The 13056-nt window shown below is 45.9% G+C and overlaps 1 protein-coding gene and 1 long non-coding RNA gene across 2 annotated transcripts in view; one reads left to right on the top strand and one right to left on the bottom strand.

Annotated features, from left to right (window-relative positions):
* The window catches only part of Dclk3 (doublecortin like kinase 3), a 46778-nt gene extending 34620 nt beyond the window's left edge, over positions 1-12158 (bottom strand). The window contains exon 1 of the mRNA XM_003473390.5: positions 12039-12158. Coding sequence (XP_003473438.3) covers positions 12039-12117 — 79 coding nt within the window. The 5' untranslated portion in view covers positions 12118-12158. The remainder of the gene's footprint in view (positions 1-12038) is intronic.
* On the top strand, positions 10950-11558 carry LOC134478430 (uncharacterized). Its single transcript, XR_010051048.1, has 2 exons — positions 10950-11297; positions 11458-11558. It is a non-coding gene; the product is annotated as an uncharacterized LOC134478430 (long non-coding RNA).
* Positions 12159-13056: the final 898 nt, after the last annotated feature.

The raw sequence follows: 13056 nt of genomic DNA, 5'->3' as shown, positions 1-13056 counted from the left end.
GCTGATGGGAGTCTAGAGTCCTTTATGGTAAATAAGACTCATTCTCCTCTTTGTGGCACAAGATAGGCAAGAGGGTCATCTTTATAAAGCAAAATTTATGTCTTCAGTTATGCAAATGGAGGGAGGGTGAAGGACTTTTTTATATCTGCTGATTCTCAGTTCCCTTTAGTTCCAAATAATCTAGCAGCAAAGAGACATATTTGGGGGTGACATATTTTGACCCCTTTCATTATCCAAAGAGGACCAGCAATATCCGTTTCCCTGAATCTTCAAAGAAGTGCAGAACCTCAGACCCTCATCACACCTGACAGATCAGATCCTATATTTTAACAAGACCCTTAATGTGTAATCCACATTAGCCTAAGATGCAATACTTGAGACTATCTATTGCTCTACCAAAAGGATTAGCAGAACCAAAATATGCACTCCTAATAGGAAAGATCCCTAAGCCCACTGAGTCATAAAGGTCCTGGGGGAGCATAGTTGTCCAGAAGCTCTTTGTACAAGTTGTCAAATGGATAGGCAAGGAATAGGTGAAAAGGGAAGAAGTGTTTCGTGCACAGGCAGCTACAGACTCCAAGGGAACGGAACAAGTCCAGGAGGCAATGATAAGAGAGAAGAGCATGGCTCTCAATCCCACAACAGCTGGCTTAAGTGCCTTTAGAGAGGAGGAAAAAGGCAGACGTGGGAGGAACTATGCTTTAAAAGCTCTTGTGAGGCGACCAGCTACAGCAGAGTGACCAGGCTGTGTGAGAAGAGCAGCCACTACCTTTCCCAGCACAGGCTGGGCCCCGACACCCTCAGAAGGAGGCCAGGCCAAGGAGGGCCTTGGGAGAAAAGTGACAGAGAAGGCAGACAGAGAGAATGGCAGTGGCATACTGACTGGAGGAAGAACCAGAGCCACTGTGTACCTGAGCACAGGTGACACTTTGTCCCTGGGGCTCTGTGGACACTGGCAGAGCACCTGCATGAACAGGTGGGGCCACTGGGACTCAGCAACCTGAGCATTAACATTAATGTGACCTCATTTGCTCCCAAGGGTGGGGAGGCCTCAGACATGCCACAGTAACTTTTATCTCCAAATATTTTTCCTCCAGATAAATTTTTCTCTTGCTTTCCAACCATTTCATCACACGCAGCCTGTAAACTCCTGTCTCTCACAGATTTGGAAGCGGCTTGTCCTGCTCTCCTTTTCTGACAGGGTCCCTTCATCGGTAGCTCTTCACGCCACGGCTGGCAGCCTCTCCCACGCCACTCGGCCCTCCCACTGTCCTTCACTGAGACACTTGAGGCCAGTGTGCTTTGACTGGAGCTCTCTCTGGGGATGACAGTTGATCTACCAGTCTCACCCCAGCGTTTAATGTTTCCTCTCACCACTCACAGCTCATCCACAATTTCATCCCTGGGGCTTTACGGCCCACTCAGTAAAATTCCAAGAGGGTATGGTTCCTAGACCTGGCTGTTGTTTCCTGGTGACCTGGATTTTTAACCCCTATTGTCTATTGCCCACAAAGAAATTCACAGTATGCCTGATTTGGGCTGCTTTTTACTGCATCCAAGGCCCTCTAGAAGTGTTTCCCTGGAAGAACACAACAAAGTACAGCTCACTTCAAGACCACTTCCCCTCCAGCTGCTAACACTCAGAGCTTACTTGGCTCCGTCTGGTTAATGCGCCTTGAGGGCCCTCACCAGCTAGCAGGCCCCTGCACTGATGCAGAGACACCTGGAATATCTGTCAGTCTGCACCTTAAGATCTTCCCCCTCACTATCAGATATATAACAGATTCCTTATGACAAAACTTGGTTCCTCTGTAAACAAACTAATGTCACAAATCCAATTTAAGGAACACAAATATGTTGGATGCAAAGTTTATGGGGGAAGAAATCTTTATGTATTGAAATTGAATGGACATTGACCAGTAGCCTAGCACCTCCAGCTGAGAAATACAGCCATAGACAAAAGGAGGTAAGTAATTGTCCTAAAGCCACATAGCTATTTAATAAGAACTGAAACAATTCCTCCACAGATACTTAAATCTTTTTGAACAATGATTCTGACAAGTTTACGGATGTCGTTTGTAACCGTGGCATAAAGCAAAACTCATGGGATCATCCAGAGAAAACAGATCAGAACTCAGGCTTATCAATAAGCACCAATGCCTAAGCAAAGACTCTCCATTTAGCTCTGCCCTAGTTGTTAAGCCAGCCAGTGTTCCTCCAGCCATAAATAGGTGAGCTTTTCCCTGATATCCTTACAGCCAGGGTGATCTAAAAGAGAACAACTCCCCAAAGCACATTAAGATTCTAAACAAAGAACAATGCTATTGACGTAAAGTAGTTAAAGTGCAAACTTTTTCTTCCATCTGAGAATTCAGCCTTAGGTCTGATTTCCTCTCATTTAATATGAGAAAGAAATGGTGCCAACATCCTGATGGCAGCTGGCATCCATCAGGCACCTTGCAGCTCCAGTAGCAGAAGATCTAGTACCTACCTGGGTACCAAAATCAAGAGGGCCCTCGCCACATCTCTGCTGGCAGAGCACTGGCAGTCCTTACAGCTGTGGGAGCCTGCATGGCCACCACCAGCCCAGCCACTCAGAGGGCTGCAACGACTGTAACATGACAGCCATAAGACCTCCAACACATGTTGACCGCTCAGTACATTATAGTTAAACAAGAGTGACATTTCTACAGAGGCAAGAGGGCTCCTTTGCTGAGAAGACGACCTCAGTGGACAAAAACTAACACAGTTTCTTCAAACAGCCCAAGTGCCGCATTTCAGTCATCTGAGAGCAACATATACAAAAGTTTTAATCAACACTGTTGCCTTCAGAGTCTCAATGGGGGCAAACCTTGGCAGCTGCAGGTTTCTGCAGGAGTTATAGTTGAGCTTCTTCAGGGTACCTTGCAAGACTGTCTCTTAGCATTTGCCTAAAACATATATAATTTACAAGGATACAATCTACCAAATAAACAGGTATTGCTTGGCAAGATCCTAAACACGCAGAACTAGTGCCAGGCATGTAGGCTGGAAATGTATAGGTGTTACGGGAAACAACCCAATAAATCTATAGCAATGGTAATGAAAACAGTCTCATTGAGTCCATAATCATCCAAATGTGTTAGGTAATTGAAGCAATTACGTGATCCTGCCCCTAAATTTATCTAAAGCCTATGCAATCATCAACTTTCTACAGGTCCAATACAGTGTTGTGGATGGTGTAGTGGGTGCCCCCTCGCGACAGACACACACACACACACACACACACACACACACTAGCTCTTATGAATGTCGGCTCCTAAAGACCCATCATTTGCCAATTCTCCTAAGAGAACTGACCACCTTACCTGGAAGGTTACACATCCAACTCTGCCTGCAAAAGGTAGCCTATAATCAGTGTCTGACTGATTGGGGACAGAAAAAGCAACAAAAGACCTGCCCCTACCCAAGGTGGGACAACTCCATGGTGCAACGCATGTGCCAAAGCTCCCCAGGGGTTGAGGATGTGACTCCAGTTGAGCCCACACTCTCTCAGTTCCATCCCCTGCCCGCCCCCCAACTTCCTTCCCTATCTCTTCAAAACTCTCTCCCCAATAATCACAGTCACAATCTTCTGCATCTCAGGTTCTGATTCAACATCCACACTGATGCTCAAAATTAGGAAAGACCTTTAAATTGAAAATTCTCTAAATTTTAAAATAAGCATTGACTATGTTGTGGCACTTTCAGAATTCCTAAGTAAAAGGCATCCCTTTTGTCCTGTATTACTTTTTTTAAAAAAGCAATGAATTACCAAGAGGTGCCTGGAGTGTCTCCAAACTACTTTTGTCATCCACCTCCTTTCCTTCTTCCTTTGTTCAGAGCTGCTAAGGGTCATCATGGCCCAGGATGCCTTTTCTAAGGACCCTAAGACCATCCATTGTCACTCACAGTAGCACTTAGCACTGCTGATATTAACACACTTCAGAGCAGATGCACAACCTTTGTTTTCTCAACCCTCCAGCTCGGTACTAATGCCACAGCCAGCGGCGTGTGGCTACCTTCATTTAACTGCAGTTCATTAAAATTCTGTGTCTACCACAGTGGCATGTAGTAGATACTCAATAAAACATGTATGCATGAATGAGTGGTTTGTGGTAATTATTGGTGATTTCCCCATATCTAATTTTGTACATTTTGCATTAAAAGCTGATACTCTCAAGAGTAGGAAAAGAACTGTAAGAACATTTAAGAAAAAAACTCCTAAGCTATGAAAAGATATGACTATTACTGGCTGTGTTTTTAGCAAATGATGGTTAATTGTAGGTTAAAAAAACACAATGCCAGTCTCCAGATGGAGACAGTTAGCTAGCCAGAAACTGTTGAAAATTTTTAACAGTTACTCAAGCAGTGTGGAAAATATAAAACTTTCCTATTTTCCCCTACAGATGGGTAGGCATGTAAAGCCCTACTCCTCCTCCCAACAACATTTAAAAAATGCTTCATGTATTGTTTCCTTTGATTGTTAATAGCTCACCTAAGGCTATTTAAAAGCCCACATGCCGTGTTTGTGACCACATGAATGCTGGGGACAAGAAAACATGGTAGTCCATCTCCTAACCCACCCCTCCCCGCCTCAGCACTAACACTCCACCTTCCTCCGCAGGAAAACAGCTTAACAAAGACATGTGCTTCATACACATGTGCAGAAGAGTGCAAGTAACTGAACATCAAGAGAACCAGGCAGCCACGGCTGTCTTTGCTTTGTAACAGACAAAGAATTCTGGAAAAAAAGCAAATAACAAACATTTCTGAGAACAAGGGAACCCTAGGGTTCATCAACTGTTGTCAGATTCTTTAGCTGTCTCCCTTCCCTCCTTCCTGTAAGCAGGGCGTCCATTTTCCTTTCATGTTATACAATGTCTTTGGGAAACATGATCTTCAAAACCAGTAAAACATTTTCAGTGAGACGGGCTTTTAGAAAATCATCACCAACTTGGGCTTACCTCTAAGTCAAAGCAATGGTGTTGATGAAAAGGCTTCAGTAGTCCACACAGCACACTTAGCCCTTGAACCCAGGAATTTTATCATAAACCAGATTACAAGGGTGGTCTACAAGACTTGGACATTACTTGACCTCAAACCACATACGTAGAAAGGAGCTTAAATCTTCTGACTTATGTTGTGTTTGTCTTTTTAAATTGGTCAGTCACTTGATGATGGTTTTCTTCAGTTACACACAGGAGAGGACTTGATCAGACATGTGGTGCTCTTTCTTTAGTTTCACATCAACCAGTATGACCTGGCAAGACGCCTAGCATCAGTGAAGAGGAGGTTGCCCTGACATCAACTTTTGCCATCCAGACTCAAAATACATGGTACTATGGACAAATACCAGGTATATGAAAGAAGACATTGAGGTTCGGGCTAGTAATGTTTCTGACCAGTCAGACACTTACAGCCAAACTGCAAATGTATCGGAGCTTATGTATGAAGGAGAAAACATGCGATTAACCCAAGCTGTTCGGTTTCATGGCATCTGTCACCCCATACTTGATCTGTGGGAACAAGACCATATGTTACTTTCCATGTGCCTAACTCCTCTGTGTGCTTTTGATCTGTACCCTTCCCTCTCTCCACAATTTATTTCAATTTTAGGACATATCTATTTGCTTATTCTGAGCCACTGAGAAAGACAATTAGAACTTACAGAGAATATCATGTAGTAGTTTTACATATTTTTAACTTCAAAGTATAATCAGAAAGTAGTCAGCTGTGAGGCAAAAAAATGTTTAATTATATATTGTATGTCAACTTTCTATATATTTTGGAAAGTTTATATATACATACACATATATACAAAGCATACAAAGCTTTCTTATATAATTTCAATAAGCTGAAAAATTACCAAGAAAGTGATCGCATTCATAATGTTAAAACATAGAATATTTCTAGAAATGACTTTAACAAGAAATATATCTGATAAACAAAACTAGAAAATCCACGTTAAGAACTGTCCACTCCAGAATGTGAAGTCCTAATAAGTTAAATTCACTTGCTTAACAGTTTACAGTTCTTCACAATTGTAATTTCTGCAATTTTGAGGGAGGACAAGAGAGAGATGAGTAATAAATAAAAAAGATAGAAAATAGATTCCAGAACTACAATTACAATGTCTTTGTACTTGCACAAGAATTCAAGGGAAAAAAACCTGACCCCAAAATAGATTGTACTTCACATTTTCTTTAATGTATAAAAAAAGATGAAAGGTCAGAATAATTTTTACTCAATATTGAAACAATTGGTTAACGTGGGAGACAACTCCAATGACTCCCTTTGAATCCAAAACAATTACTGTGACTTTGATTATTTGGAGACTCATTTCCTTATACTGATATGTACAAAGCTGGCTAGGGAATTTCCTTCTCTCTTCAGTTGGCTCTAAGCACTGCAAAAGAGGCTAGTGAAGGTGCTATTATGCAATCTCTATAGCCAACAGACAGTCCTGTTTCCTCCCATAGTGTTCTCCACAATACAGGACTGAGCACTGGAGAAGTTAGAGCCAGACGTTAGAACAAATAGCTCTGGGAATGTCAACCGGGTATGAGCTGAGGCTATGACTCCTCAGGGCACAAGAGTCTGCATATCAGAAACTAAAGCAGTAGACCCCCAAAATAATTCCACTGCTCCCCTAACTAGATTATGTAAATTGATTCTTCTGCATATCTGCAATTTACAGAGATGCCAATCTTGCACCTGGCCAGCCAGCTCAAGTTACCACATAATCCCCCCATCCTCACTGTCACTCATCCCTGAGCCACCCCCACCCTTCTTCACAAGATAATAAATTCTGGGAGAGGCCTAGGATCAAGGCCTTTGTCCACATGTCCTGAGGAGGATTGAACTTAGGATCCCTTGGCTGACCTTAACTTGGAATATGTCTTGGTGTCTTTACATCTCACCAGTGGGTTGCATTGGTGGTGTAGATTGGAATTAACTCGCTGTGATTCCAATAACGTTTTAATAGGATTATAAATATAACCTTCTGGGTTGTGAGGAAAATTAGAAAGAGGATTACAATACTTGGATGACTGAACTCGATATTTGGGTTTACAACAGTTAATAATTTGGAATTAAAGTGCTTTCAAATGTTCACTTCACAAACAATATCAAGATAACTTCAAGATGAATTAAAAATCACAGAAAAACAAAAATTTTACTGTAATATCAAGTCACAGAAGAGAGGAGGAGTATGGAAATAAAATGCATAAAGGAGATCAAGAGTAAAAGCTTTCAAAAATTCTTATGAAACAGAAGAGGAGGGAGACATAGAGGATGGGCTGATTTTAGTAAAGAAAACCTAAAAGAACAGTAATGATGTTGGGTGTCAGGGAAGCAGGTTCCTTGACTGATAAATGCAAAAAAAAAAAAAAAAAAAAAACAAGAGACACCACAACAGTTTTTGTAAATTCCAGTGTGGACTGAGCAGCCTGTTAGGTTTTTTCATAGCAGTTGAAAGGTAAAGAGAGATAAAGAGGCCTTTATTGCAGGCACGGGAGGGCTGCAGAATAGTACAAGATCCCTCAAAAAGGGGTATTTGGGAACAGTTTGTATGGAGTTGGACTGGGGTTGGGGCGCTTGGGTAATTGTGGAGTCTTGGGATTAGAGAGGGCTCTGGGCATGTGCAAAAAGAGTGGGAGGGGTTTTTTCTGCAACTGGAAAAACAACACAGAAGTTCCTTGTGGAGAGATAAACTATTTCTAGGGCAGATGTCACGTTAGAGATAGCTAAGCCCCAGGCTGGCAGACTCTACCACAGCCTTCTGCCATATCAGATCTTCTACCTGAAGAATGCAGCCTCCAAGGTTGCCACCACAGTGAAACAGAGGCAGTGGAATGTTCTGGCTCTTACTTGCCTTGCATGAGTAATGCCATGTGGCACTTCCACCCACAGTCCAGTAGCTACAGCTGGTCAGGTAATCTTAATCATCCTCAGAGGGAATTATGTTGGGCCTTCCCAAAAGCATATCTTGAGGTTGACTTAGGAGGTGATCCCAGGAAGCAACCAACAGAACAGAATGGAGAAACGAACCATAACAGTGGCACAAACAGGCAGGTTACTGCTGTGAGCAACGTGGGCCCAGTTCTGCTAGAAGCCCATCCCTAGAGGGACTTGGTGGAACATGCCTCAACATGTCCACCTTTCCCACCAAACGTACAAGGGCACTGGTATTTAGCCACTTATTCTCCTCTGTTAGCCATTAAGGGCTGGTCCAAAAAGTCATTAGCTGTCTAGTCTCTCTGGGTTATACCAAAAATGAATCAGCCATGTCCCTGCAACCACAGAAAGCCTTCCAATAGCACTGTAACGGCTTGAAATGGGAACCCTCAGACCACCAGGGATCATGAGCACAGACTGATGGAATCTGTTAAGGAGCACATGAGTATCTGGCAGCATCAACTGTCTCTGCCATAAATGTAGACAGCCAAGCTCCCGAGAATCTGATCACAAACATCTGAAACCAAAACAACATCTGAAAGATACTGAATAACCACCTCATCTGAAAGAGACACTTCTAAAATCATAGCTGTTAATGCTAGGTTATCTACTCCTCCACCCAACCCTGAGGCCCAAAGATGCTGCTTGTATGGTGTGAGTACTAGTTCATGGGCGTGGAAAACTGCTGTCAGAACAGAAGGACACTGAGGTAAAAAGACCCAGTGCTCAGCCTCAAGGAGCAGAGGTCAGGCAAGCACCTGCTCACAGGACTTTCATTACAAGTTCCAAAGGGGTGCAGAAGGGGGATGCTTCACATTTCCCTAGGGAGTCTCAAAGGTTATGCTAGAAAGATGACATCTCTACCATGGCCAAGAGAGGGGAGAGGTTTGTCACAACCAGGAGAAGGAAAGTACAAGTCACCTCTGCCGTGTGCTCTTGTTTCTTCCACCAGTAAAGTTAATCATTTACACAAACAGGGAACACTAGGTTAGATTTCAAAATATTTAATACTGGAAAACATTAATCAGCACAAGACTTCACTCTAATAACCATACAGACTTATTTTGTTTGTGATGTGTTTGTTTGTGTGGCTTTGTGTTCTCTGCCCTCCACTTCCCTAAAGTGTAGTTTCCATTTCCTAGAGCCCTAATCGCATTATCACACACCTTATGGCAATCAATGTTTGCAAATTTTTGTGAACACAGCCTTCATGATCAGCCCAGGCGGCTCTAGAGACATCCGTGGCCCTTCATGCAGCCACTGAACTGATGCTTATATTTATTTTCTCACTTAAACCCACACTATGATACCTCTGCATATATCACTGTCTCCAGGAGACTGCCACTTGTCTCTGGTAAGGGTTCAGAAGCTTGTGTAGTATAATAGTCAATAAAAATACTTCCCCTTTGATCATCAAACAACACTCTGAGGGCAGCTGGATGAGTGTTATTAAGTAAAGAGAGGTGAAGACACTGAGGTTCCCACAGAAGTCCAAGTTTTTACCCCTCACACACCTCCACTGCATACCCACCTGGTCCCTATGAGGACTCAGACCTCTGGAATGAAATCCAACACCCCTCCCTGATTCCCAGTAAAGGTGTCTTCTTCCCCCTGTTCCATCTTTCTGGATTCCCTATTTTGACCTATATTACCTGGCAGTTGACAAAAACATCATTTTCAAAGAACTCTCCCACAAAAGCATCTTTAAAACAGGCTCTGCTCCACCACCAGATGGACCAAATTAAGACATTAACAGGTGGCCACCACAGAAAAAGGTATATCAGCTACAATGAGCCCCTGGTCCCAAAGAAAGAAAATCTATGAAGCAAAGGTCTTCAACTACAGGAAACTGTCTGGGCTACAGTGACCCACTGTCGAGACAGGAGGCCCATGGGCCAGGCTGGTGGAGACCTGCTGCCCTCTCTGAAAAGCCTTCGCCAGGCCGCAGCAATCTATGTCTCACGGTAGCCCATTCCCTTCCCCTCACAGGTTTTTAGAAAGATGCTAAGACATTTACTCAGCTTGTCCAGAGAAAACCAAAAGATCTACCTGAAACGCTGAACTATTCAGAGAACATGGACAGATTTCCCTTGAACTGAGGAAAAAGGAGGCGAAAAGAAAAGAAGAAATGAGAACTTGGGACAGCTGAGCGACTCTCCATTTTGCTTTTGCTTATCTGAGTACCAAGAACCAGCATCCATCTGTCCAGGTTGAGCATCTTTTGTGAATTCCTCTGTGAAAAGCTCTCTACAGACAAGCACAGGCCACCTATTACTGATAATACCGCCTTTCTGGGAAACCAGAGGAAGAAAAAACACAAGAGTGAGAAGACTTCATGTTTTTATCTGGATTCCCCTTGAACAATTTTCTTAGGGTGGTGTATTCCTAGGAAAAACCAGTAGGGAAATGAGAAGAGAGACAGGAGAAAAGCAAGGGAAGCAAGCCAAGCAAAGACCCACAGAGGTCAATTTGATGCAGCTCCACAGGGAATCCCTGGAAACAAACTATTCCATGCTCAGAATCCCTCTGAAGGCCAGGGAGCAGAGCTATGGATAGCACATTGGTCACTGCCCTAGGGAAGATGTCAGTTTCCAAGCACTCCCTGCTCTGGGTTCCTGCAGATCTAAGTGACCAAGGACAATCCTCTGACAAAGAGATGCAAGGGGAGAGCAGTTGGGAGAGAAAGTGCTTAGGGCACCAGTGTGCATGAAGATGACGAAGTGCACCATAAATGGACATGGCTCAAAGACCTTTCAAACCTAAATGAAAAGAGTGTATTTCAGAAATCATTTTCTGCTTCTCTCTTCGTTTGCCAGTGAAGCATTCTACAGCTCCACCCAGAGCAATCCAAGTGGTATTCTAAAGCTGGACTATTAGAAAATCCGACCCCTCTGTCCTTCTTTATACCCCAGAGCCTGTACTTTTGCTGCTTGCCTAAGGACAACCATAGTGCTTGCCTTCTGCAGCAAATGCCTCTTGCTTCTGATCACTAGCTCAACACTAGCCCAAAAGTTCAGCTCCTTAGGGAGGGCTACTCCATGCCTAGAGTCAGTGATAAAGGTGGGGACCCTGCTTCCATTTGGCCACTGTCACCTTGGACAATACATCAAGGAAAGGAAAGGAAATGGTGTCAGCTATGATGGGGTGAAATGGAGTTGAGGAATGAATAACAACTCAGATCTCTCCACAGTTTCCCCTCACCCCCAACTCCTAGCAGGCAGCCACTAGGAAAAGGTGCCCCCAACACCTCTACCCAGCATTATTACAACCACGTTTCCTCATCGCCACACCTCCTCACCAGAGCCAGACTGGAAGGAATGGTAAGTGAGGAACCACACTGTATTTGACATTAATCGCTGAGATATTTCATGGGCTCAGCTTTTTTCCTGTTAATTTCCAAATCCTTTGTCTGTAGTGTTTTTCCTAATAGCCTTTCTTTCTCCTGTCTCCACCTGAATCTAACAGTTTTCTTTCCTTTAGGTGGGCCAGACAGCTCTGGAGACTAGAGTTCAAGTTCAAGTTCAGTTCTACCACTATCAAATGATACGATCTTGGGCAAAGTAAAAGCTCTTGGGACCTCAGTCTTCTTGTTGGGAAAATGGGGATAATTCCACCTTCTTTACAGTTCGTGGAAAGGATAAAATGAAGTGAACTCTGGATAAAGTGTCTGGCGACTGAGATGTTTAATAAATCTCAGCTCCTTCCCTGGTGCCTTCCCTTTCCTGCAGTCCTGATGCACCTCACAATCTGCTTGGTGCGTTTTCCAGAGAGGCCCCTCTGGCTGCAGAGAAGAACCCACCTCTGCACAGCTTTACCTCTAGCAAGTGAGTTTCAGCCGGTGTAGCCCCGTACACACACACACACACACACACACACACACACACACACACACACACGCAGAGTGTGCTACGGGCACCCCGTGAGGCCGGGCTCTGCTTCCCCTGCTGCCCGTCCCCACGGAGCAGGGTCCCGGGAGCGCTGGCCGAGGGGTCCGCACCCCCGCCGACGCGGCGCCCCGCCCGCCCGCCCAGACCCCAAAGGCCGGCTGCCGCGGCTCTTACCAGGCGCAGGCCGAGCGGGGCAGCCCGGGGCGGGCCGGGCCGGGGGCGGCGGGCGCGGGGCGGCGGAGGCGGCCGGCATGGCTGGTGGAGAGCGGCTCCGAGGGGAGGCGCGGGGCGCGGCTCGACGGCCGGCGAGCTCCGAGGGGCGGCGCGGGGCAGCAGCGCCACCGCGCTGGCCCCTCCCGCCGGCCGGCCTCGGCCTGGGAGCCCGCGGCCGAGCGCAGCGTCCCCTGGCGCGGGGCTTAGCAACCGGCCGGCGCACCGGAGCCACGCCCGCCGCCCTGCGTGCTCCGCGGAGCGCCCCCGCGTGCTCCCGCCGGGCTGTCCCGAGGGCGCCCACGCGTGGGCCGCGGTCCTCGCCCCTCCCGGGCTCGGGCGAGCTTTGCCCGACTACTTTGCTCCCCTGCCTCGGCCAGCGACCAAACCACGAGGCGTGGAGGACGGGCAGCCCGAGCAAGCGCCGAGTTCGGAGAGCTGGACTCGGAGACGCGGGCTGAGCCGCCGTCCTGCCCGCGGGCCTGACTCGAGCCCCCGAGAGGGAGGATGAGAGGTGGGAGACACCAGCCCACCGTACACGCTGGCACACTGCACAGCGCTGCTGCTGCTGCTGCTCAGTCAGGCCAGATGTGCTGCCCACTCGTTGGGGCTCAACAGACACAACACGATGGCAGAGCTGATGATACCAGCCAGCTCCCACATGTCAGGAACGGATTTCTTCTCTATCACCGGTAGCAAAAAGTCTACAAGAAGAACACTGTTCCACATATCTCCAGCTGCGCAGGCCTGACCCTCAGGACCCAATCTGTTTGCAGCTTCCGTGGCCACCTTCAGTCCTTTGCCTTTCTCCTCAGACTTACTGCCTTGGGGTCATAACGTGACTGCAGGAAGCTGCTGGGGAGCAAGAACTCCTGATTCCAGCTGGCCGGTTAGCCAGATAAGCCATGGTCATTGTCACTAACCATTTTCACCCTTCCCTACATCCACAGTGAACAAGGTAGCACATACAGTGCCTTTGAGA

The sequence above is a fragment of the Cavia porcellus genome, unplaced genomic scaffold, assembly GCF_034190915.1.
Source record: "Cavia porcellus strain 051 isolate PalLab524CR breed Dunkin Hartley unplaced genomic scaffold, mCavPor4.1 scaffold_13, whole genome shotgun sequence".
Taxonomy (NCBI): Eukaryota; Metazoa; Chordata; class Mammalia; order Rodentia; family Caviidae; genus Cavia; species Cavia porcellus.
This window is presented reverse-complemented; position numbering and strand designations above follow the sequence as displayed.